This window comes from Chlorocebus sabaeus, chromosome 20 (genome assembly GCF_047675955.1).
Source record: "Chlorocebus sabaeus isolate Y175 chromosome 20, mChlSab1.0.hap1, whole genome shotgun sequence".
Classification (NCBI taxonomy): domain Eukaryota; kingdom Metazoa; phylum Chordata; class Mammalia; order Primates; family Cercopithecidae; genus Chlorocebus; species Chlorocebus sabaeus.
In genome coordinates, this window is record NC_132923.1 from 120790204 (window position 1) to 120816406 (window position 26203).

The window sequence follows — 26203 nt, forward strand, 5'->3', positions numbered from 1 at the left end:
CCCGCTGTGCCACCTGGGCCTCAGTTTCCCTAGGCGCCTGCGCACGCTAACCTGTGTCTTCCCCTCACAGTGGGACCTGATGCAAAACATCATGAATGACATGCCGATCTACATGTACTCCGTGTGCAACGTGATGTCTGGTGACCAGGACAACTGGCTCCGCACCAACTGGGTGTACCGAGGAGAGGCCGAGCGCATCTTTATTGAACTCAAGTTTACTGTGCGCGACTGCAACAGCTTCCCTGGCGGCGCCAGCTCTTGCAAGGAGACTTTCAACCTCTACTATGCCGAGTCGGACCTGGACTATGGCACCAACTTCCAGAAGCGCCTGTTCACCAAGATTGACACCATTGCGCCCGATGAGATCACCGTCAGCAGCGACTTCGAGGCACGCCACGTGAAACTGAACGTGGAGGAGCGCTCCGTGGGGCCGCTCACTCGCAAAGGCTTCTACCTGGCCTTCCAGGATATCGGTGCCTGTGTGGCGCTGCTCTCCGTCCGTGTCTACTACAAGAAATGCCCCGAGCTGCTGCAGAGCCTGGCCCGCTTTCCTGAGACCATCGCTGGCTCTGATGCACCCTCCTTGGCCACTGTGGCCGGCACCTGTGTGGACCATGCTGTGGTGCCACCAGGGGGTGAAGAGCCCCGTATGCACTGCGCAGTGGATGGCGAGTGGCTGGTGCCCATTGGACAGTGCCTGTGCCAGGCAGGCTACGAGAAAGTGGAGGATGCCTGCCAGGGTGAGTGACGGTTCTGGTGGCAGGGAAGGGGTTCTGGAGTGACAGGTTGCATTCCCAGGTTCTGGTCTTTAGCTTTGGAATCGTGGGATCTTGGTAGGCTCATCCCTGCTTTGACACACATTAGTTCTGTTAGTGGAAATTATAGATCCCTCCCAGACATCAGTTTCCTTATTAAGGCTGGATTAACTCATTCGTTAAGAATGAATGAATTGTGGCTGGGCGCGGTGGCTCATGCCTGTAATCCCAGCACTTTGGGAGGCTGAGGTGGGTGGATCACTTAAGCCCAGGAGTTTAAGACCAGCCTGGGCAACATAGTGAAACCCTGTCTCTACTAAAAACACAAAAATTAGCCGGGTGTGGTGGCATGCACCTGTAATCCCAGCTACTTGTGAGGCTGAAGCACGAGAATCAATTGCTTGAACCCGGGAGGTGGAGGATGCAGTGAGCTGAGATCGCACCACTGTTCTCCAGCCTGGGGTGACAGAGTGAGACTCTTGTCTGAAAAAAAAAAAAGAATGAATGAGTTGAGAAACAGTAGAATGTGGATTTTATGACTGTTGACTCTAGAACAAGAATGGCTATGTTCAAATCCCAGGTCTACGTTTTTAGCTGTGTGGCTTTAGGCCATTTCCTTGACCTCTCTGTGCCTGAGTTTCCTCATCTGTAAAATGGAGATGATCATAGTGTCTATCTCGTAGGGTGGCTGTGATAATCAAATGACTTAATAGTAAAGCGCTTAGGTCAGTGCCTGCCATGTAAGTACTTTTAAATGTGGCTGTTATTTTTGATTCATTCCACGAATGTATACTAAGTAGCTCCTGTACAGCGGCACTGTGGTCCCATGGTGGAGTACCAGGAGCGAGTTCCATGTCTGTTATCAACTCACTATGTGGCCTTAAGCAAGGTACTTAGCCTCAACCTCCTCTTTTGTACATAGAAGTGACTGAGTCTGACCCGGGGTGCACATCTCCTGGCTGCATTTCAGGATCACCAGTGGAGCTTTTGGGAAATGCTTTTGTTGAGGGAGAGGTTGGAGGGGGGCCAAGGGTCTGCCTTTCTTGTCTGAATCTCCCCAGGGCCACAAACTTCCCACTGGGGCCTCTATTGATTTTCCATTGGGGCCTCTATAGATGACACACTGGGCCCAGAAAAGGGCCAATTAAATCAGACTCTCCTTGGGGAATGAGGCTTGGGCATTAGTGAGTTCCCATGGAGGAAGCTGTGGTGTGGTGTGGCCAGGGCCAGTGACAGCGGAAATCTCCACAGCAATGTGGATTTTCAATGGGTGAGTTTTTCTGGAAATTGCCATGAGGCAGAGCATTTGTGGAATGCAGGCGGACCTTTGGAGGGCTGGCTCATCCCCTCTCTCTGGCATCTTCTTTGCTGAGATAAGCGGGACGTTAAGGAATTGGAGGTTTAGTGGCTGTGATGCACACACCTTGGCTAAATCCCCCCTCATCTCTGGCCTTGGGTTTCCTTTGAGTCAAATGAGAAAGTTCAACAGCACCAGCAGACTTTATGCTTGTTTTCTAGCCATAGATCCCACAGCCCCTGGAGGGGGTTGAAGGGTTGGAGGACCCTGAAGCCCTTTGTGATAGGCCCCACTTGCCTCCCAAAGCAAGTCCTCAGAACCTTACTTAACACGGTCTGTAAGCCCCAGATGAGAAGTTCCCTACGAGCCTTTCTGGCCATAAGCCTGTGGTGTAGGCTCTGCTCCGGCCCATCCCATTGCCCCCTTGTCTTCCCAGCTCCCCTCTGCTGAGTGAGCCCCCCTTCCCCAAGTGGCCCCTGCTTTTGGTGACCTCGAATGCACACTCCCAGTTTCAGACAATGACTGCGGGTTGGGGGGGCCCAGGATGAGGCAGCCCAGTGGGGCGAGCAGGCTCCTCCTACATGACATCCTCGCACAAGAATGCGGGGGTGGGGGTGAGGGGCAGCTGAAAACTTTCCACAGGCTGGTGAGACAGGCCCCATAGAGATAAGCGGACGGTTGGGGTGGGGGTGTCTCTCCAGGAAGGGGGGCAACCTTCCCTCCTCTAGAGGTGGGGGGTCGGGGTTCTGGCAGATTTTGTTTGCAGGGAGCCGAGCAGCCCCCTGTTGGAAGATCAGCCCAGCAGGAGGACAAGTTTCCAAGAGCGAAATTTCCTACTTAGTTGGTGGGACCCTGTCAGTCGCTAGTCACCTATTGCCGGATTGTTCCTCCTCAGGCTCCTCCCACCAAAATTCCTTTCAGTGTGGATGGGTGCCGGTGCGTGAGATGCCAGGAACACCCAGCTGGCTCCTCTTTATGCCTCTAGACTTTTCTCAGCAGCCCCTGGCCATGCTGCTGCGGGAAGTGATGACAGTCGCTACCGCAGACAGGAGCCGTCGGAGGGGCAGGCGCTGAGCCAAGCAAGCACTTTATCAGACGTGCGAGTGGAATCCACACTGCCTTTCTGTGCGGCAGGGACTGTGATCAATCCCATTTGATAGATGAGGAAACTGAGGTTCAGAGAGGTAAAGAGGCTTGCCCAAAGTCACACAGCTAGGATGTGGCTGCATCAGGATCTGAATCCAGGCAGCGCAGCGGTGCCCAGGCTGCAGGATGCGTCAGGAAACGGGGCGGGAAGTGACCAGTTCCTTTGGAATCCCTGACTCAGCTCCTGGCCCTGGGGCAGGCTCTCTGGCCAGTCCTGGGGATGGCAGGGTCTGTTGCAGGGGCTTGGGGGCTCTGTTGGAGGCAGGGGTCCTGGAGAGGGCACTGCTGGGCACATTGAGGGAGAACCAGAGGGAGGCACAGGGTCTGCCCTCCCTGCCGGACCCTCCCCAGGCCTGGAGACCCAGATTCTTTCACTGGGGCTCCTCCTGGTGACAAACCAGACCCAGAGCAAGGCGGGGCACCCTGAGGTCACCTGACACCTTGTCTAGGTTATTCCCAGCTTGTCCGTTTCTCCTCAGGGTTCTTTCCCCAGGAAGCCTGGAGCTCAGGAAAGAGTTAAGTGGACAGAGGAAGGGAGGCACCTCCCAGGTGCTGTGTGCGGCAGGTGGGCACGCTGCCCGGAGCACTCCCGTGAACTATGTCAGGAATGAGCCAGCTTCCCTTGGTTCCCCCTCCCCGCCTCTGGCCCTGCCTGTGGGACGGACAGTGGAGTCACTCGGGCTGACCGCTGTCCCTGGGGGCTGCTTTGTCTCTCTGTCTCCGCTTCCTGTGCTGGCTTCAGCAGCTGAACTGGCGGGGCCCCTGCTGGTGCCTCAGCCCTGGGGACCGCTGGCCAGGTGAGCAGGTGGCCAGCGGTCTTGGCCAGCAGCTCAGCTGAACAGCTGGGAGGCCAGAGCTGGGGTTGTGGGGGGTTGGAGATTCCCTCCTGAGAGGCTCCTGCTCCCTCAAGGGGCCCAGCCCCTTGGGGATGTCCCCTCCCTACTGTTTCACGATTCCCCAGTTCATAGGGACGCCCCATTCCAGGCACCATGTTGGACATCTCATAATCAGGGCTTTCTTCTTTCTTCACACACAACCCGGAGAGGATGAGGACTTGATCCCCATTTTACAGATGAGGAAACTGAGGTCCAGAGAGGAAGCAGTGAACAGTCACCAAAAGAACGGGGGCCTGGCACAGGAAGGCAGTTGCCCCTGATGTGTGTCCTTCCACCCACAGGCTGTATGACCATAGCAGGTCCCCTCGGGTCCCACCCCAATCTGTAAAATGAGTGGGCTGGACCTGTGGCCCTGAAGGACGCTGCCAACCTGGTGATCCGAGCTTCCCTCCTGTGGTTTCCCACTGGGGCTCAGTCTGAACCCCGGGGAAGCTGTTGACTGTGTGACTCAAGTGTGGTGAGGAGAGGTCCCACTGCTTGCAGTCCAAGTGGCCTAAGGTCCACAGCTGACAGGGAGGAGCCCCTGGCCAGGGTATGGCTCTGGTGAAGGCGGTCTTTAGACAGGGTGGTCTCGGGCTGTGGCAGGGGCTATGGCAGGATTCCTGTTTCATCACATCATGGGTGGTTCCCCAGGTGGGGTACTCTGGGAGCTGCTGACTGTGGCTCGCAGGCTTGTCCCCTCCTTGGGAAGTCCCACTGGGCCTTATTTCTGTAATGTTTCTTCTGGCCTACAGAGGTGGGACCATGGTGGCATCACCCCCAGTCCCCCGTGGTATCTCTCACCTCTGTGCCCTGTCTGCCCCACCCTCAGCTCACACTGGGGGCAAAGCTAGGTGCTGGCAGCTCTGCTGGGCGGGCACCGGCTTCTCCCTCCCTCTCACCCTCCCTTTCTCCCTCCTGGAATAAGTGGGTCGCCAGAACGGAAGGAAGGAGGCGAGGGAAAGCAAACAGAAGATGAAAGGCTGGTGGCAGGACGGGAGCAGGAGGCGGGGACTGAGGTGGGGAGCGGGGGCTGGGGTGGGGAGCGGTGCTTATCAATGGTGGAGGAATGTGCCTGCAGATAGCTCCTTAGGGTGTGTGTGAAAGGGACAGGGTGCTGGCAGCCATCGGGCCCTGGGGGCAGCCCCCCTTCTGCAGGGACGACAGGGCCTGCTGGGAACAAGAAGCCACCAGGGTCTGAGGCTGTCAGCTCCCTTATTTGCTGGGTCAGTAACCCATAGGTCGCCATTTGCCGTCTGTCAGGGCCCAGAGACAAAGTCCAAGCTCCACATCCTTGGGCCAAGGTGGTTCCTGCGGTCGCCTGCTGGGCCGGGCTTGGGCGGTGACTAGCCCTAGGTGAATTGCCACCATGACCTCTTGACCTCACAACCTTGCTACTGCCAGCCTGGGAGGTGGCTGTGCCTTGGGATGAGGGGCTTCACTAGGGGCTGGACTTGCGTCACAATAAGGGCGTCTGTCCCTGAGTCACCTCATGCTGCCACCTGAGGGGCGGGCATCAGGAACTGGAAAAACCAGGGTATAACCGGAGGTGTAGCCACTGTGCCCCAGTTCCCCTGCTCGGAGTGGCCCAGGCCTGCCAGACAACCGGGGCCAGAACAGCGCTCCACAGGTGTGCCACAGGTGTGCCAAAGTTAGGCTCTTGTGCAAGGCAGGTAGGCATCCTGGTGGACCTTCTCCACAGTGTCTCTCTGGGCGCTGAAACACTGCTCACTTCTCTGGCCCTGGAGTGCATATTTCATGTGTACATGGTAGGTTTGCCACCCATTCTCTCTCCCACTCACTCTTCCATCCACCATCCATCCACCCATCCATCCATCCATCATCCATCCATTCACTCATCTACCTGGCAACCCACCAAACTACCCATCCACTTGTCCATTCATCTGTCCATCCTCCACATCCATCCATCCATCTGTCCACCTCTCCACCCATCCATCCATCCTTCCATCCACCCACCCACTCATCCACCCGTCCACCCACCAACCCAAACATCCACTTGTCCGTTCATCTGTCCATTCATCCACCCACTCATACCCTCTCCACCCATTCGTCCATTCATCCACCTATCCATTCATCCATCCATCCATTCATCCACCTATCCATCCATCCATCCATCCATCCATCCATCCATTCATCCATTCATCCATCCATCCATCCGTCTGTCCTTCCATTCAGCAAACAGTAACTGAGCACCACTGGGCCATGGGATACAGATAAACTGGTCTCCATTCCTGCTCCTCAGGAGCTGCCACTCTCACAGAAGCTCCTGATACATGCAGGAATAATTTCTTTTTTTTTTTTTTTTTTTTGAGACGGAGTCTCGCTCTGTCACCCAGGCTGGAGTGCAGTGGCCGGATCTCAGCTCACTGCAAGCTCCGCCTCCCGGGTTTACGCCATTCTCCTGCCTCAGCCTCCCGAGTAGCCGGGACTACAGGCGCCCGCCACCGCGCCCGGCTAGTTTTTTGTATTTTTTAGTAGAGACGGGGTTTCACCATGTTAGCCAGGATGGTCTCGATCTCCTGACCTCGTGATCCGCCCGTCTCGGCCTCCCAAAGTGCAGGGATTACAGGCTTGAGCCACCGCGCCCGGCCATGCAGGAATAATTTCTAATGGAGCATGAAAGCCAAGTTATGAATTCCCCTGGAGCTGAAACGGTGTTTATCTGTCTCACCATCATATCCTAGCACCCAACATTGTGCCAGACACATATGAAGTGCACATTTCTATTTGGTAAACATAAGATTAATAGATGCCCTAATGGGGGCCAGGGGGGCCAGGAATTGGGCAGTCTGGGAGGGCTGTGTAGAGGAGCTTAAGCTGGGTATTAAAGGATGCATAGGAGTTTGCTGGTTGGCTAAGGAACAGTAGGTATTTGCTGTATGTGGGTGTGTTTGAGTGTGTGTGACCCCTGTCCCCACTTGCCCGCCCAGAATGCCAGGAAATCCAACTAGATAAAGTCAGGAAGAACACAGGGGCTTGCTGGTGTCCTACTCATGAACTCTGGGACCCCTGAGTACTTGGAAACTCTGGCGGGGTCCTGGAGACAGTCCCTGGTAGCTCTGTGGTTGGAGGAGGGGAAGCACATCTCGTCGGGCAGGCACATGCCCTGTTGAAGCTGCCTCTCCACTGTATTATCTGGCACATCCGCAGCGGAAATCTCTCCAAATTCCCTCTTTCCTGGCGGCAGCAGGCAAGCCACCCCCGGGCGCTGGGGCCAAAGAGCCCGTCTCTTCCCCCACTTCCTCCTCTTGGCATAGGAGCAGCCGCACAGTGGGGAGTGGGGGCATTGTGAGGGTTTGCTAAAGCCTTCAGTGGGTCCGAGCCTGGGCTGTGGGGGTTTATGGCCCCTGCCTGGCCTGAGAGCCTGAGCTGGGAACGCCCCCGAGCTTCCCAAGTCTGCTGGCCCTGGACCACCTGGAGCCAGCACTTAGCCAGGTGAAGTCTCCTCAGCAGACAAGTCAGGGCATTTGGGGGAATTGAAACCCCAGGATAAACATGGCCCGGCTTTCTGGAGTCTCAGTTTTGCTCAAAGATCTGGAGGAGGAGAGAGCTATTTTTGTATCATGCAGATACGTTATGGGGAGGGATGCAATATACTCATGGGTTTCCAAATACAATAGGAGACTTGAAAGACATTTGGGGCTTGAAGAAGACCATTTTAGCCACCCAATCAACCCCCTGGGCTGGATTCCACACTTCTCTGCTCACAGACACAAAAGTGCCCAGATCTGTGGTGGGCAATGCCCTTCCCCTCCCTCCACAACACAGAGACCCACAGCTGCTCTGAAATTAGTCGGGAGCGTCTGGCTTTTGAAGTGCGTCAGGCCTTATCTCCTGTCTCTTTAGGCTTGTTTCAGAATGTTGATTGCTCTTTGCCCCAAATTGAAGTGTTCCTAAGAACAGAAGTGGGAAAAGAGGCCCAGTGCGGTGGCTCACACCTGTAATCCCAGCACTTTGGGAAGCCGAGACGGGTGAATCACTTGAGGCCAGGAGTTTGAGACCGGCCTGCATCTCTACTAAAAATACAAACGTTAACCAGGCGTGATGGCGGGTGCCTGTAGTTCCAGCTACTCAGGAGGCTGAGGCAGGAGAATTGCTTGAACCCAGGAGGCAGAGGTTGCAGTGACCTGAGATCCCACCACTGCACTCCAGCCTGGGCAACAGAGGAGACTGCATCTCAAAAACAAAAAAAGAAAAAAGAAAAGAAAAAAAAAAAGAAAAAGGAGTGGGAGAGGAGAGAGGCTGAAAATCAGACATCCTAAGTTTGAGTTCTGATTTCCTGTCTTGGGAGCTTGGTGACTTCAGGCAAGGTTTTTTGTCTCTCTTCACCTCCAAAATGGAACGAGTGCTAATAGTGCCTGTATATAGCAGGTCTATTGTGAGGACTAAATGAGTGTAAAGTGCTCAGCCCGAGCCCTGCGCACAGTAGGTGCTTATTTGCGGTCACTGTCACTGGGACTCCAGGCTCTGTGCAGAGCAGGAGTCGGGCCCCGGGCCGCCTCTGTCCTGCTGCGTGACCCAGGACAAGCCCCCTTCCCTGGCCTGTGTGCTTGAGCTCTCGCAGGGCCAATGCTGAGGGTCTGCAGAAGCAGGATGGGCCGAGGAGGTGAGAGTGGCTGTTTGTGTGGTCCCTGGGCCAGGGTGGGGAGGGGACAGGGATGCAGCCTGGTTCTGAGAGCAGAGTCATTAGCAGGAAGTCACAATCTGGCACCTTACGGAGCTGGGTGTCCTTTGAGTCCTGTTCCCCTGACTCCTGGTCCCCCTCCCCACCTCTGCTCACACAGGGGACTGGACGAAGACAGTCTTCGCTCCAGACTCCACTCCTGAGAGTTACCCGGCCTGCTTGGGCCAGGGCACTTGAAATTGGCTTCCCCGGAGAGGGTTGTCCTTAGGCCATTAGGAGCCAGGCTGTCCCCAGGGTCTTGGACAAAAGCTGCCTCCAGGCACAGATTTTTCCTGAAGGCAGGAATCTGACCTCCCCACATCAGACCTCCAGCAGCTTTCCATTGCCTCCAGGATAAAGTCCCAGCTGCTTGGCCTGGCATTCAAGGCCTTTCTCAACTGCTTTATTGCTTGTTGCTCCCCACATTTGTGCCCACAAACCCACTCATACCTTCCGTATTAGTCACGCTCTTTCTCACTCCTAACTCCCTCTCCCAATAGCTATCACTTCCCTGCTGAACTCTTATGCAGCCTCTGAACCCCAGCCAAAATGTCCCCTGTGACTTCTCAGACTACTTGGTCAAGGTTGTTTCCCCTCCTCCACCCCCTTAGCTCTTAGCTCATTTCCTCCCTGTGTCTTACAGACCTTGTCAGGTGCTTCTGCTCCCTGAGATCAGGGGTTTGTTTTCATCTTGGTGCATACCCAGCACTGGGGCTGGGCCAGGCACGGAGCAGAGGATCATTGTGTGTGTGGTGAACGTGGTGCCGAGGTTGGAGGTGTCTCAGGACCCTCTCACCAGAACAATCTGAAGGATTAGAATTGTAGGGTTGTTGGGGGAGCTCCCTAGGGTGGTCTCTACCCACCCTGTCCACTTCAGCAGCTGCCCAAGCCCTGGACAGCCCTGCACCATGAGCCCTGTGTCTGGGCAGCTTCCTGCCTGTAGGGCCAGGAAGGAGCTTAGAGCAGGGGTGGGATGAGACAGGATAGGGTGGTGGGAGGAAGAAGCCCCCGGAGTCAGGTGCCTGAGCCCCCAGCCTGCTGGGCCAGGACAGGACTGGCCACTGGGGGAGGAAGAGTCACTTCCTGGCTGTCCTTGTGAGTGGCGGATATGACTCGGTCCTGGAAGCAGAGCCAGAGAAAATGCCGGGGGCTTGGCCTTTCCTGCTTCCTGGTCAGCCCCGAATGGAAAGGCGGGCAGGTCCTGGGCTGGAGGGAACACCTGCAGGAATGGCATCCTGCACTGATGAGGCTGGCCAGTGAGTCAGGGTGGTGGTGACAGTCGACAAATACACATGATCAAGAAGAGGCAGTCATTGCCCTGGGCAGCTCTCCGCTACCCAGATGGGGACCTGACAGGCTAGTCTGCACGGATGAATGGGAATGAGGCCGGTGGGCAGCGTGCTTGGTGAAGTGCTTAGCTAGGCTGTGATGGGATTCTTGGTTAGCTGAAAGGCAAGGTATGGCCTTAAATGCCAGGCTCAGGGGTGTGGTGCTTCTTGCAGGAGCCAGTGGGGAGTGAAGCAAAGGTTTGCACCATGTGTGTGAAGCACTTCCTGGGTGCCTGCTACATGCTAGGCTCTTGCCATGCATTTTTCCATCACAAGACATTTTGCCAACGAGAAAACAGGTCCATAGAGATTTATTGACCTGTTTGCAGGGCAGGGGCCCCTGGTGAGGGAATGAGACAGTCACATGGGGTGGAAGCAGGTTGAACTGATGTCCTCGTGCTCTGTCTGTCCTGTGCCCACCAGCCTGCTCGCCTGGATTCTTTAAGTTTGAGGTGTCTGAGAGCCCCTGCTTGGAGTGCCCTGAGCACACGCTGCCATCCCCTGAGGGTGCCACCTCCTGCGAGTGTGAGGAAGGCTTCTTCCGGGCACCTCAGGACCCAATGTCGATGCCCTGCACACGTGAGTCTTGCAGTGGGTCAGGGTGGTGTGACTGAGGGTGACGTGTGACATATCCGCCTGGGTCCAGCAGAGCACTGACTCCTCCCGTCTGTGCAGGACCCCCCTCCGCCCCACACTACCTCACGGCCGTGGGCATGGGTGCCAAGGTGGAGCTGCGCTGGACACCCCCTCAGGACAGCGGGGGCCGTGAGGACATCGTCTACAGCGTCACCTGCGAACAGTGCTGGCCCGAGTCTGGGGAGTGTGGGCCATGTGAGGCTAGTGTGCGCTACTCAGAGCCTCCACACAGACTGACCCGCACCAGTGTGACAGTCAGCGACCTGGAGCCTCACATGAACTACACCTTTACTGTAGAGGCCCGCAACGGCGTCTCAGGCCTGGTGACCAGCCGCAGCTTCCGTACTGCCAGTGTCAGCATCAACCAGACAGGTGAGGTCTAGGGGTGGTAGCTGTGCCCTATGGGGCCTGCCCAGGTGGGGCTTAAGGAGGACGGCCACCTGGGGCTCGGGTGTGTTTAGAGAGACACAACAGAGTATGTGGTTAAAGGCACAGTCTCTAGAGCAAGCTTGTCCAACCCATGGGCCACAGGCAGCCCCAGCCGACATTGAATGCGGCCCAACACAAATTCGTAAATTTTCTTAAAACGTTATGAGATTATTTTTGCAACTTTTTTTTTCCTTTTTTTTTTTTTTTTTGAGACAGAGTCTCGCTCTGTTGCCCAGGCTGGAGTGCAGTGGCTCAATCTGAGCTCAGTGCAATCTCTGCCTTCTGGGTTCAAGCGATTCTCCTGCTTTAGCCTCCCGAGTAGCTGGGATTACAGGCACGTGCTACCACACACAGCTAATTTTTTGTATTTTTAGTAGAGACGGGGTTTCATTATGTTGGCCAGGCTGGTCTTGATCGCCTGACCTCGTGATCTGCCTGCCTCAGCCTTCCAAAGTGCTGAGATTACAGGCATGAGACACTGTGCCCAGCCTGCAATTTTTATTTGTTTATTTTTTTTAGGTCATCACCTGTCGTTAGTGTTGGTGTATTTTATGTGTGGCCCAAGACAATTTTTCTTCCATTATGGCCCATAGAAGCTGAAAGATTGGACATCCCTGCTCTAGAGCTGCTTCTGAGCTCTGTGACTGTGGGCAAGTTACTTAACCTCTCTGGGCCTCAGTGTTCTCGCCTGTAAAGTGGGATAATAATTGAGGATTGAGGCCGGGCACAGTGGCTCACACCTGTAATCCCAGCACTTTAGGAGGCTGAGGTGGGCAGATCACCTGAGGTCGAGAGTTCGAAACCAGCCTGACCAACATGGAGTAAACCCCATCTCTACTAAAAATACAAAAAATTAGCCAAGTGTGGTGGTGCATGCCTGTAATCCCAGCTACTTGGGAGGCTGAGGCAGGAGAATCACTTGAACCTGGGGAGCAGAGGTTGCGGTGAGCTGAGATTGTACCATTGCACTCCAGCCTGGGCAACAAGAGCAAAACTCCATCTCAAAAAAAAAAAAAAAAAAAGCAAGCATGCAGCAAAAGTTAGTTCTTCTTTAAGAAAAAAAAAAAAAGATAGCATTCAGCAAAAGTTATTTCTTCTTCTTCTTTTTTTTTTTTTTTTGAGACAGAGTTTTGCTCTTGTTGCCCGGGCTGGAGTGCAATGGCACGATCTTGGTTCACCACAACCTCTGCCTCCTGGGTTCAAGCTATTCTCCTGTCTCAGCCTCCCGAGTAGCTGGGATTACAGGCATGCACCACCACACCCAGCTAATTTTGTATTTTTAGTAGAGACGGGGTTTCTCCATGTTGGTCAAGCTGGTCTCGAACTCCCAACCTCAGGTGATCCTCCTGCCTCAGCCTCCCACAGTGCTGGGATTACAGGTGTGAGCCACTGCGCCTGGCCTTTTATTATTATTATTATTTATTCTCTCGTAAATATGGGACGCCTCTGATGTGCCAGCCCCTGTGATGGGGACAGGGTGGAGGCCTGGGACTCAGGTCCTGTGCTCCGGAACTGGAAGTTTAGGATCCTAGACTGGGATCTAAAGAGCCTGGGAGCTGGGTGTGGTGACCACGCCCATAATTCCAGCATTTTGGGAGGTTGAGGCAGGAGGATTGCTTGAGCTCAGGCATTTGAGACCAGCATGGGCAGCATAGGGAGACCCCATCTCTACAAAACATACAAAAATTAGCCAGGTACAGTAGCACGTGTCTGTAGCCCCAGCTACTCAGGAAGCTGAGGCAGGAGTATCACTTGAGCACAGGAGTTCGAAGCTATAGTGAGCCGAGATCGTGCCACTGTACTCGAGCCTGGGTGACAGAGTGAGATCCTATCTCAAAAAAATAAAATAATCTGGGCTGTGGAGGATCTGGCTCCACGTCCACTTGTCCCCCACAAACCCTGCCTGCCCGCAGGCAGCTTCTTACCTGCTTCCCCCACTGCCTGTCCTGCCCAGAGCCCCCCAAGGTGAGACTGGAGGGCCGCAGCACCACCTCACTTAGCGTCTCCTGGAGCATCCCCCCGCCGCAGCAGAGCCGCGTGTGGAAGTACGAGGTCACCTACCGCAAGAAGGTAACTCCCAGAGGGTCGGGGCTGGCTCTAGCTGGGCCAAGAGCAGGGGACAGGCTGGTCACATAGATGCTCACCAAACCACCCAGCCATCTGAAGAAGCACTCTTCTGCAGATGGGGAAACTGAGACCTGGGGTCTGCCAGGGGGTTACATCTCCCTAGGCAGCACAGCAGAGATTTGTAGGAGAGAAGACATGGTGTCCTTGGAAGAGGCAGTCAGGGTGAGGACAGGGGCAGAATTTGGGGACCCCACACGGCTCGGTTTGAGTCCTGGGTCATGCATTTAGTGGTTCTGACCTTGAGTGAGTCACTTAATTCTGAGTCTCAGTTTCCTCCTCTGTAAGAAGGGCCTCAAGTTTGCTAACAAAGGCAAGCCACGTTGCTAGCTTAGGGTGGTCTCCAGCGGGCTGAGCCAAGGCCCCTACCCCGCCCTGCCCTCACTGCCTGCTCCTCTGCCTGCCACCCACCCACAGGGAGACTCCAACAGCTACAATGTACGCCGCACCGAGGGTTTCTCCGTGACCCTGGACGACCTGGCTCCGGACACCACCTACCTGGTCCAGGTGCAGGCACTGACGCAGGAGGGCCAGGGGGCCGGCAGCAAGGTGCACGAATTCCAGACGCTGTGTGAGTTGGGGGACCCTGGGCATGGACTGGGCCAGGGCCCAGAACCAAGCAATTGAGACATCTTGGGAAAGGAAGTGAATCAAAGAACTTAGAAATGCCCCTTTCTCGGTCAGCCCTTTGGGGACTGCCCGCAAGCCTGGGGACAGGGAAGCATGGAGAGCTGAGGGGTGGAGGAGCTGGGATGTGAATTCACGACAGTGATGTGAGGAAGTTCAAATCCGCATCGCAGAAAGAGCCAGAGCTTTGAGCCTCACACGCCTGCAGTACCACCTGTGAGACCTTTGGGAAGGCCTCCACTTGACCGTCTGTGAAATGGGACTAAGTACCCTCTGGAGCCTTCCCAAGTGCAAAGTGCAAGCACTCAGCACACAGTAGGGTCCCAGGTGTCTTGGTGCAGCGCGGGTGTTGCTGAGATTTGTGATTTGTCATCACCTGGTTTCTTCCACCAGCCCCGGAGGGATCTGGCTCCTTGGCGGTGATTGGCGGTGTGGCTGTCTGTGTGGTCCTGCTTCTGGTGCTGGCAGGAGCTGGCTTCTTTATCCACCGCAGGTTCGTCAGAGCCCACACCCTGGCTCCTCATGGGCTTGGGTGGGAAAATGGGGCAGGAACCTCCGTTTCCTCGTCTGAACCATGGGGCCCATAGGACGCTAGTCGAGTCTAATCCTTGCCTCTGGATGGTGCGAGGATATACGAGCTGGAGTGAAGTGCCTGGAACGCGGCGGGGCCAGGACACGGGCTTCATTACCTCTGCTCTTGTTTTTAGTGATGTGTCCGCACTTCCTTTGGACACGCAGGCAGGAAACCCCGAGTAGCTGTAATGGGAATGCCTTTGTCACCGCTGCTTAAGGGGCCATTCTGGGGCCTAGATCCTGGGGAGGGAGTCCTGGCTCTCTCCGCCCGCCTTCTCCACACCCTCGGCCCTGAGAGTGGAGCTTGGGCAGCAACAGCGGGGACTGGGCTGCGTTCTGAGCACCCCAGGTCCCCCTTGGACCAAAATAGGGTCAGGAGGCTTCCCTGGCCGGAGCAGACCTCACTGACCTCCCTGCATTTGGTTCCCTGTGGGGCTGTTTTAGGAGGAAGAACCTGCGCGCCCGCCAGTCCCCGGAGGACGTTTACTTCTCCAAGTCAGGTGAGATGCAGCCCCCGCTCCAGGCCCAGCCCTGCCGGCACCGTCCCCAGCTCTGTGGGGGAGGTGGGGGCAGCCAGGATGTTCCCAGGGCACTGAGGTTGGGCCACAGGCTTCCGTGGGCAGCTCTGAGGGGTCCATCCCCCACAGCCTCGTCCAAGTCTCTGAAGATCATGTGACCTTCTCTGACTCCAGGGCACCCCCCATGGGGCCCCTCCTGAGCTGCCTGTGACCCCACCTCTTCTCCTTCCAGAACAACTGAAACCCCTGAAGACATACGTGGACCCACACACATATGAGGACCCCAACCAAGCTGTGTTGAAGTTCACCACCGAGATCCATCCGTCCTGTGTCACTCGGCAGAAGGTGATCGGAGCAGGTGAGGTCAGCCCCCTGCTGAGGGGCCCTGAGGAGGCAGTGGTGGTGACACAGGGTGGGAGCCCTCGTGCCGGGCCTGACTGGGGCGCTCCCCTGACCCTGCCTGCCCACAGGAGAGTTTGGGGAGGTGTACAAGGGCACGCTGAAGACGTCCTCGGGGAAGAAGGAGGTGCCCGTGGCCATCAAGACGCTGAAAGCCGGCTACACAGAGAAGCAGCGAGTGGACTTCCTCGGTGAGGCCGGCATCATGGGCCAGTTCAGCCATCACAACATCATCCGCCTGGAAGGCGTCGTCTCCAAATGTGAGGCTTGGGGCCTGCCCACATGGGGTGGAGAGGGACCACCTAGCAGAGGCTCTGTCTGTGACTGTGCCCACCTCTTCTATACCTGTGCCCACCTTCCCCCCATACCTGCACCCACCTCATCCACACCTGTGCCCACCTCTCCCCATACCTGCACCCACCTCCCCTACACCTGTGCCCACCTCTCCCCATACCTGTACCCACCTCCTCTATACCTGTGCCCACCTCTCCCCATACCTGCACCCACCTCCTCTACACCTGTGCCCACCTCTCCCCATACCTGCACCCATCTCCTCTACACCTGTGCCCACCTCTCCCCATACCTGCACCCATCTCCTCCCCAACACCTGTGCCCACCTTCCCCCATACCTGCACCCACCTCCTCTATACCTGCACCCACCTCCCCAATACCTGAGCCCACCTCTCCCCATACCTGTGCCCACTCCTCCACCTGTGCCCACCTCTCCCCATACCTGTACCCACCTCCTCTACACCTGTGCCCACCTGTCCCTGATACCTGCACCCACCTCCTCCCCAACACCTGTGCCCACCTCTCCCCATACCTGTGCCCACTCCTCCACCCATGTTCATCTTTCCCCACACCTGTGCCCTCCTCTCCCCATACCTGTACCCACCCTTCCCCACACCTGTTCCCACCTCTCTCCACACGTGTGCCCACCTCTCCTACACCTGTGCCCACCTTGCCCCATACCTGTGCCCACCTCTCCCACACGCCCGGGCGCACTTACCTCTTGCCTGTACCCACCTCTCCCACATGCCCGGGTGCACTTACCTCTTGCCTGTACCCACCTCTCCCCCACGCCCGGGCCCACTTACCTCTTGCCTGTGCCCACCTCTCCCACACGCCTGGACCCACTTACCTCTCACCTGTGCCCCCCCCACAGACAAGCCCATGATGATCATCACTGAGTTCATGGAGAACGGGGCCCTGGACAAGTTCCTTCGGGTAAGAATATGGGTTGTGGGGCGGGCATGCCTGGCCATGGGGCCTGGGGCTGGCCTGGCAGTTTCAGGGCTGGCCTGCAGCTGAGTGCCCATGCTCCGGCAGGAGAAGGATGGTGAGTTCAGCGTGCTGCAGCTGGTGGGCATGCTGCGGGGCATCGCAGCTGGCATGAAGTACCTGGCCAACATGAACTATGTGCACCGTGACCTGGCTGCCCGAAACATCCTTGTCAACAGCAACCTGGTCTGCAAGGTGTCTGACTTTGGCCTGTCTCGCGTGCTGGAGGACGACCCTGAGGCCACCTACACCACCAGTGTGAGTTGGGGAAGGGGACCTCAAGGGAGAAGCAGCCTTCGCCCTGCCTAGTGTCCTCTCGCCTGCATGCCTGGGCATGGGCTTCAGGAGGTGGAACACCTGTAGGAGTCCAGGGAGGGGTCGTGGGGCCTGGTTGCAATGGTCCTGGGGCCAGCCAGAGGGGATAGTGGTGACTGGGCCTGGGTTCCCTGCAGGGTGGCAAGATCCCGATCCGTTGGACGGCTCCAGAGGCCATTTCCTACCGCAAGTTCACCTCTGCCAGCGACGTGTGGAGCTTTGGCATTGTCATGTGGGAGGTGATGACCTATGGCGAGCGGCCCTACTGGGAGCTGTCCAACCATGAGGTGGGTGCCCTTACCTTCCCCAGACCTGCCCAGACCTGAATTCAAGCCTTTACTCATCTCAAACTCCAGGGGCTGGGCAGAGGAGAGTTTAGACAAACCTCCTTAGGTTTGCTCCATAAATGTTTCTTTTTTTTTTTCTGGAGACAGAGTTTTGCTCATGTCACCCAGGCTGGAGTGTAATGGCATGATCTCGGCTCACTGCAACCTCCACCTCCCAGGTTCAAGCAATTCTCCTGCCTCAGCCTCCCGAGTATCTGGGATTACAGGCATGCGCCACCACACCCAGCTAATTTTTGTATTTTTAGTAGAGATGGGGTTTCACTATGTTGGCCAGGCTGGTCTCTATCTCCTCACCTCAAGTGATCCACCCGCCTGCACCTCCCAAAGTGCTGGGATTACAGGTGTAAGCCACTGCACCCAGCCCCGTAAATATTTCTTGAGGATCCAGGAAATATTCCAGGCCTTGTGCTCGGTTCCAGGAGCTGGGTCAGAGAGTACAGAGATGAAACAAGGAGTAGAGTGTGCGTGTGTATCTGTGTGTCAATGCGTGTGTGTGCATCCATGTGTGTGCACATGTGCATGCATGCATGTGTGTGTGTGTCTGTGTGCTTGGTGCCTTACTCAGCCTGGTGACCTGGGAAGCTTCTCAGAAGAGGTCACGTCTCTGCCAAGACCAAGGGCACTATAAGGCAGCCAGATGAAGAGAAGGAGGAGAAGAGAGATGGGAGGGAGGCTGGGCTGAGGGCACACAGTGTGGCTGCTACCTGGTGCTCTGTGAGGGAGCAGGGTCCCTTCTAGCTGGGAGCCATTAGGATTACTGGCACATGCCTGTAATCCTAGCACTTTGGGAGGCTGAGGCAGGAGTATCACTTGAGCTCAGGAATTCGAGACCATCCTGGACAACATGATGAAACCCCACCTGCACAAAAAATTTAAAAATTAGCCAAGCGTGGTGGCACGTGCCTGTAGTCTCAGCTACTCAGGAGGCAGAGGTGGGAGGATCACTTGAGCCCAGGAGGCTGAGGCTGCCGTGAGGTTTGATAGTGCCACTGCACTCTAGCCTGGGTGACAGACTGAGACCCTGTCTCAGTCAAAAAAAAAAAAAAAGAAAAGTCCCTTCCAGTGAACTCTGGCCACAGCCTCTTAGGCATTTGCCCTTTGGGCAGCTCTGAAGGTTGGGTGTCAGCTCAAGAAAGACCCTTCCCATCTGTTTCTGGGATGTTCCTGTTTCCCTTCCCTCCGCTGCGCACTTCCGTAGGCTGGAGGCTGTATAGGGTTTCAGTGGCTTTCTGCAACAGCGCCCCTGACCTTCATGCCCCTCCAGGTGATGAAAGCAATCAATGATGGCTTCCGGCTCCCCACGCCCATGGACTGCCCCTCCGCCATCTACCAGCTCATGATGCAGTGCTGGCAGCAGGAGCGTGCCCGCCGCCCCAAGTTTGCTGACATCGTCAGCATCCTGGACAAGCTCATCCGTGCCCCTGACTCCCTCAAGACCCTGGCTGACTTCGACCCCCGGTAAGTTCTGTGCCCTCTGCCTATGATGACCCCAATTTCCCTTCTGCAGACTCCTGAACCACTTCGGTAGAGTGGCCACCCAGGGGAAGTTGAGGGGTGCTGGGGGCTCAGAGGTTATGTGTGGACTTGACTTAGACTGGACACAATGACCCCGGAAATCCTAATAGGAGCAACCAGCTTATGTTGAGGGTGCAGGGCACTGTGTGAACAGTTAATATCTTTTCATTCATTTAAACAACGTACGAATTGAGTCCTCTTCTACAAAATTATCCTTATTTTGTAGAAGAGGAAACTGAGACACAGGGTCATTGAATATCTTACATGGCTGGAAGTGGTCAGGCTGGGATTGTGACCTCGGGATCCGGAATCTGCTCGTAGCGTTTTTTGATCTGGTAGTTATTGGTGGTGGTCCTGTTAGTAGGCATGGAGGGGCAGCAGTAGTTACAGACGCTGAGCGCTCCCAACATGCCAGGAGGTCTCATTGAACCCTACGTGACTGGGCTTCCCCGTTGCCCAGATAAGGAAACTGAGGCACGGGGCAGCTGAGTCAATCATCCAGGTTAGGGAGCAGCAGGCGCGGGGCCCAGGGTGGACTGGGTGCTGCAGCCCCTCACCTGCAGTGCTTCCGGTTGCAGGGTGTCTATCCGGCTCCCCAGCACGAGTGGCTCGGAGGGGGTGCCCTTCCGCACGGTGTCTGAGTGGCTGGAGTCCATCAAGATGCAGCAGTATACGGAGCACTTCATGGCGGCCGGCTACACTGCCATCGAGAAGGTGGTGCAGATGACCAACGAGTGAGTCAGGCCCCTTCCTGTTCCCCCACCTCCCCTGCTGCCTCCCACTCCAGAGGCTGCCTCCACGCCCCCCAGCCCTCTTCCCTGCCCCTCAATGCTCCTCTCTTCGTTCTTTCTCTTCTGGTAAGAGGCTCCTTGGAAGGCAAGGGCAGAACTCCGCCAGCAGCTGGCAGTTCTGGGCGCCCACTCAGCTCCCTCCTCTTCCTACATCCTTTACCAGAGTGGGGAAATAATAGTAACCGTAATCATAATGGTAACTACTGTTTACTGAGGGCTGTGTGCCGTCTCTGCTTGAGCACTTTGAATGAGAACCCAGCAGGGTGAGTCCTGTTAGTTAACAGGTAAGAAACAGGTGCAGGTGAGAAACAGGTGCAGAGAAGTGCAGTGACCCTCCCAGGGTCCCACAGCCACCAGGGGCAGAGCAGGATTCCAGCCCCGGTCAGTTGGGGTCCCAGAGCACGGGGATCAGAGAGGTCACTGGTAGACAAACTGGCTGAGATGTTACCGGCTTGCCTAAGGTCACACAGCCAGCTTGGGGCAGTCTTCTCCAAGATGCCCTGCTTGCTGCCCAGGGGAGAGTTGAATCCCTGGCCTACCCCTGGCACCTCTCTTCATTTGGTTGGCTCTCAGCCTGCAGTCCTACCTGCTGAGAAGTGCCCCTTACTCCCTGCTGGCCCTGGGTTTGGCCCTTTGTCGAGCTGCCCCATGGGAGCTCTTCTCTCCTTCCCAGCTCCAGCACTGAGACTTTTCCCGGCATGGCCTTGGCACAGACACCTCCTCCTGTCCCAGGAGGGGGAAGACACTATCCTCTTAGCCTTTTGTGCCTCTAAAAATAGTGGCGGGTTTCAACAACCCAGCTTGTGCATGGCCCAAGGTCATGGCGGGAGCAGTCCCCGAGGCTGGGAGGTTTTGGGAACTATATGGATGGGATGACCTGGGCCTCCCATGGTTCTGGGTCACAGAAGTTCTGGGATTTGAGCCTGTTCATGAACATTCTCTAGGGCCTTTGGAAACTGCTCAGCTGGGCTTCCAACCTGCTAGCCAAGGCCACAGTCCCTCTCAGGGGACAGTCCGTGATGGGAAGCAGGCAGGGACAGAGCTGACCAGAGGGAAGCAGGGAGACGTAGGGAGGAGAGATGGATCACAGGATATCTTTTGCTGCTGACCAGCGCAGCAGGGCCACAGACTTGGGCTCTGCACACATGCCTGGGTTCATCTGCCGCTTCCTAGTGGGTAACCTTGATCAAGTTTGATGGGATTGCATGGGTGCAGTGCAGATGACACGCCTGGTATGCAGTAGGTGCTAAATCCTTGTTGCTCTCCTCTTTTCCTCCACTCCCTTGCTTTCCTCCTCTAGTGCTGTGCAAATGACCCCTCCTTTTCTCCTTTTCCCTGGGAGCATCCACAAGACCCTTTGCCCCTTCAGGGGCTCCCACCAAGGACAACACAGCCTCTGTTCTGGTGACCAGAGCTGAGGGCAAGGAGAAGTGCTTATAGGAAACACATGTTCTTAGAGGCTTCCCTAAATAGCTCGGGGTGCTCCTCGCCAATTCCTTTCCCACAAGCAGGGATGGGGCGGTCTTGGATGGATGGAGGCTGTGTGTGTGTGAGTGCTGCAGTGTGTGTGTGTGAGTGCTGCAGTGTGTGTGTGTGAGTGCTGCAGTGTGTGTGAGTGCTGCAGTGTGTGTGTGAGTGCTGCTGTGTGTGTGAGTGCTACAGTGTGTGTGTGTGAGTGCAGTGTGTGTGTGAGTGCTGCAGTGTGTGTGTGAGTGCTGCAGTGTGTGTGAGTGCTGCAGTGTGTGTGTGAGTGCTGCAGTGTGTGTGAGTGCTGCAGTGTGTGTGAGTGCTGCAGTGTGTGTGTGTGAGTGCTGCAGTGTGTGTGAGTGCAGTGTGTGTGTGTGAGTGCTGCAGTGTGTGTGTGAGTGCAGTGTGTGTGTGTGAGTGCTGCAGTGTGTGTGTGATTGCAGTGTGTGTGTGTGAGTGCTGCAGTGTGTGTGAGTGCTGCAGTGTGTGAGTGCTGCAGTGTGTGTGTGTGAGTGCTGCAGTGTGTGTGAGTGCTGCAGTGTGTGTGTGTGAGTGCTGCAGTGTGTGTGTGAGTGCTGCAGTGTGTGTGTGAGTGCTGCAGTGTGTGTGTGTGAGTGCTGCAGTGTGTGTGAGTGCTGCAGTGTGTGTGTGTGAGTGCTGCAGTCTGTGTGAGTGCTGCAGTGTGTGTGAGTGCTGCAGTGTGTGTGTGAGTGCAGTGTGTGTGTGTGAGTGCTGCAGTGTGTGTGTGAGTGCTGCAGTGTGTGTGTGAGTGCTGCAGTGTGTGTGAGTGCCGCAGTGTGTGTGTGAGTGCAGTGTGTGTGTGTGAGTGCCGCAGTGTGTGTGAGTGCTGCAGTGTGTGTGTGAGTGCTGCAGTGTGTGTGAGTGCTGCAGTGTGTGTGAGTGCTGCAGTGTGTGTGAGTGCAGTGTGTGTGTGTGAGTGCTGCAGTGTGTGTGTGAGTGCAGTGTGTGTGTGTGAGTGCTGCAGTGTGTGTGAGTGCTGCAGTGTGTGTGAGTGCTGCAGTGTGTGTGTGAGTGCTGCAGTGTGTGTGAGTGCTGCAGTGTGTGTGTGTGAGTGCTGCAGTGTGTGTGAGTGCTGCAGTGTGTGTGTGAGTGCTGCAGTGTGTGTGTGTGAGTGCAGTGTGTGTGTGAGTGCTACAGTGTGTGTGAGTGCTGCAGTGTGTGTGTGAGTGCTGCAGTGTGTGTGTGTGAGTGCTGCAGTGTGTGTGTGAGTGCTGCAGTGTGTGTGAGTGCTGCAGTGTGTGTGTGAGTGCTGCAGTGTGTGTGTGTGAGTGCTGCAGTGTGTGTGTGAGTGCTGCAGTGTGTGTCTGTGAGTGCTGCAGTGTGTGTGTGAGTGCTGCAGTGTGTGTGTGTGTGAGTGCTGCAGTGTGTGTGAGTGCTGCTGTGTGTGTGAGTGCTGCAGTGTGCGTTGTTGTGAAAGGGCCTGGATAAAGGCAGGAAGTCATTTGCTCTCCCCGCCACCAGCCGCTAGTGCTCAGAGCTGGGGCCCGCAGGCCTCCTCCTTCTCCTCTGTCTCTTTTCAAATAAATGGGGATCTCAAAGGACTTTTTAAAACTTGAAGTCTTGGTCTACACACGCCATGGGTCCCAATGGGAGGCTTCGAGCTGGTTGCAGGGGAATGTGTGCCTTTCCCATTGGGATCAGGATTTAGGCTTCAGTGTCCTATCCCCTCCCCTTCTGAACCTCCTGCCTCCTTGAGTCCCTCCCAGGGGACCAGCTGCCTGTTCCCCTGGGGTCCCACAGCCACTGTCTCTTCTCCATTTGTGCTATTTTGGAGTCAGTTGGGTTTCTAGCTAGACTAGTGGTCCCAGATGTTTTGTGAGCAGCTGATGAAAGGGGTGGATGTTGCACCCCGGAAAAATAGCCCAATCCCAGGCTCTGTCTAGAGCTGGGACTACAGCATCCGCATCCTGTTGGGGGTCGAGGGCACAGGTTGTAGATCTTAGGGTCTCCAGTGTCCTTGGCATAGGCTTGGCATGAAGGAATGCTTGCTGAATGAATGAATGATCTGACGCGTGAGGCTCCAGGAGCCATTTCTCACTCCCGTCTCCCTGCACCCAGGGCCAGAACACAGTAGGAACTCACTGAGTATATGGCCTTGGAGTTTTCTACACAGGGCTTCAGAAGCAAACTGTGTTCCCGTCCTGTGAGATTAACCACTGCTGTTTGCAAGAGGGACCAGAGGTGGCCCAGCAATGGCGCAATCTCTGCTAAAGCATTCATTCGCTCCTTCATTCATGCAGCAGACACTCCTTGGGGACCTACTATGTGCCAGGTCTATCCTGGACCCTGGGCAGGGGTGGGGGCGGGAGCAGGGGCTGTGGGGCTGATGGGCCCAGATGACGAGGTCTCAGCACTTGTCCTCCTGGAGCTTACAACCCACTGGTTCTTAAACCGGATGTCAGGTTTCTTCTGGGATTCAACCAAATGCAGACTCCCTGCTCCACCTGCGGAACTGCAAATCTGGGGTCGGGCCAGGGTCCTGTCTCCTTCTCCGTGGTCTGAGCGCTTGTCCAGGGGCCATAATTCAAGACCTTCACGTGTGTGGGAAAATGCTGCTTTTTCAGCACCTCCAACTATATAGGTTATAAACGTCCCGTGCGGGTAGCATAGGAAGTTCTCCCAAATGTCCCGGCCTTCCTGCTGCTGAGGGAGCATCAGCCTCTGCTGGAGGTCCCGGAGTCCCCCCAACTCACCTGGGTCTGCCCTTCCCTGCTCTGTGCCTGTCCCGGGGCTCCCGGAGCCTGTGGGAAAGTCATGTCTGCAGAACTGCAACTAGAATCTTGCATCATATAATTAGCTCCCTTTACAGCCAAAAGACGGCCTGTAAAAACCTGGGTGTTTTCATGGGTTTGGGCTAGTGGGTGAGGACGGTGGAGGAGAAAACTCCCAAAGTGAGTAATAAATGCCCTCCTCACAGGTTCCTGGGAGCATAAGTGATTTCATGAGGGGACGGAGGGGCATGGAAGGGGGGCCCAGGAGAGTGTGTACCCTGTGGGGGTGGGAAAGCAGGGCTGTGGGCTCCTGGGCACATCTGTCCACCTGGAACTGATGCTGCCTTCCCCTTCAGCCACTGCTTTTGAGGCCTCTCGCCCTCCAGATGGACAGTAGCTCCCACTTTACACGGGAGGAGACTGAGGTTCCCCCAAGGGAAGACATCTTCCTAGTCACTGGATCTGGTGACCTGCAAGCTTCACCCATGGAGACTCGCAGAGTTGAACCCTTCAAGTATTTCCCGAGTCCTTCCTTCATGACCAGCAGTGGGAACTCGGAAGGAGTGAGGGAGAAATGAGGCAGCGGGTGGGAAGAGACCTTGGGCAGAGAGGCTTTGAGCGACATCCCTAGAGAGTTCCTGGGAAGGAGGCCTGAGCTGGGGGCACTGGGGACAGACTGGGGGTGAGGGGAGGGGAGGCATTTGTTCATAGCTGGTTTGATTCCCAGCTCTTCCACCTCCTAGCTGTGTGACCTTGGACAAGTCACTTCACCTCTCTGACCTCAGTTCTTTAATCTGCAAAATGGGGATGAAAAGAGCACCTGCCTCACAGATAATTCAGAAGATTTGATTTATTTTTATTTTTTAAAGCATCGTACAGAGTTGAGGCTTCTGTCGTTTTCCTAACTTTGTTGATGGTGGGCCACCTTGGCAAGCTTCTAGGCTGTGGCTTCTTCTCCCAGGCCTACCTAACCAGAGCTCTCTTGCCCTACAGGTCCCCAAGGCCCCCTCTCCACCCTCCTCCTCTGCTTCCCTCCACTCCCCTCCCCTGCTGCCCACCGAGTCCTGTCCCTGCCCAGCCCGGCCCCCTCCCCTGCTCTAGCCCCTAACTCTCCCTCTCTCCCTCCGGGCCCACAGTGACATCAAGAGGATTGGGGTGCGGCTGCCCGGCCACCAGAAGCGCATCGCCTACAGCCTGCTGGGACTCAAGGACCAGGTGAACACGGTGGGGATCCCCATCTGAGCCTCGACAGGGCCTGGAGCCCCATCGGCCAAGAATACTTGAAGACACAGAGTGGCCTCCTGCTGTGCCATGCTGGGCCACTGGGGACCTTATTTATTTCTAGTTCTTTCCTACTGATACCCCCTGCAACTTCTGCTGAGGGGTCTCGGATGACACCGTGGCCTGAACTGAGATGACCGTGGATGCTGGGCCGGGCCCTCTTTCCCTGCGAGGCACACACAGCCGAGCACTTAGCAGGCACCGCCACGCCCCAGCATCCCTGGAGCAGGAGCCCCGCCACAGCCTTCGGACAGACAGAGGATATTCCCAAGCCGACCTCCCCTTCGTCTTCTCCCACATGAGGCCATCTCAGGAGATGGGGGGCTTGGCCCAGTGCCAAGTGAACAGGGTACCTCAAGCTCCATTTTCTCACACTAAGAGGGCAGACCGTGAACTTGACTGGGCGAGACCCAAAGTGGTCCCCGTCCCTCTAGTGCCTTCTTTAGACATTCGGGCCCCGTCCTCATCCCTGACTGGCCAAACCCTTGCTTTCCTGGGCCTTTGCAAGATGCTTGGTTGTGTTGAGGTTTTAAAATATATATTTTGTACTTTGTGGAGAGAATGTGTGTGTGTGGCAGGGGCTCCCGTCAGGGCTGCGGACAGAGGGTGGCCTGTGTCAAACATTCCTGAGCTGGGGACCCGGGGGCCGGTGCTGCAGGAGCGTCCTGCCCATGCCCCAGTCGGCCCCATCTCTCATCCCCGTAGATAGCAGGTTCTATTCTGTCAGTGTTAATAATTTTGTTTTGTTGAAAATTTTTTTCGAATCTTAATTTATTATTTTTTTTATATTTATTGTTAGAAAATGACTTATTTCTGCTCTGGAATAAAGTTGCAGATGATTCAAACTGATCTTGGCTCTCAGTCTTGGGAAAAGCAGTGGGGTCTCAGAGCTTCCTGGGTGGGAGTTGAGGGGTTGAGAGTTCCCCCCAAACACCAAGTGTTTAAACAGAGATTCGTGCACAAGGCAGACACATCACTTAACCCTGGGAGCAGGGGTGGGTGGGAGGTGGGCAGGGGGCCAGGAAGCAGGTTCTGCCGAGCCCAGCCTCCATGCCAGCAGGCCCCAATCACCTTTGATCTCCA

The 26203-nt window shown here is 56.0% G+C and overlaps 1 protein-coding gene across 2 annotated transcripts in view; it reads left to right on the forward strand.

The window, feature by feature from the left end:
• The window catches only part of EPHA2 (EPH receptor A2), a 32860-nt gene extending 6895 nt beyond the window's left edge, over window positions 1-25965 (forward strand). For both annotated transcript variants that reach the window (XM_007980379.3, XM_007980380.3), the window contains exons 3-17: window positions 71-740; window positions 10509-10664; window positions 10761-11093; window positions 13105-13220; window positions 13692-13845; window positions 14295-14394; window positions 14919-14974; window positions 15225-15350; window positions 15463-15651; window positions 16557-16618; window positions 16721-16930; window positions 17125-17274; window positions 18599-18792; window positions 19428-19583; window positions 24976-25965. In XM_007980379.3, the coding sequence (XP_007978570.2) occupies window positions 71-740; window positions 10509-10664; window positions 10761-11093; window positions 13105-13220; window positions 13692-13845; window positions 14295-14394; window positions 14919-14974; window positions 15225-15350; window positions 15463-15651; window positions 16557-16618; window positions 16721-16930; window positions 17125-17274; window positions 18599-18792; window positions 19428-19583; window positions 24976-25081 (2778 nt within the window). In that variant the 3' untranslated portion in view covers window positions 25082-25965. The remainder of the gene's footprint in view (window positions 1-70; window positions 741-10508; window positions 10665-10760; window positions 11094-13104; window positions 13221-13691; window positions 13846-14294; window positions 14395-14918; window positions 14975-15224; window positions 15351-15462; window positions 15652-16556; window positions 16619-16720; window positions 16931-17124; window positions 17275-18598; window positions 18793-19427; window positions 19584-24975) is intronic.
• Window positions 25966-26203: the final 238 nt, after the last annotated feature.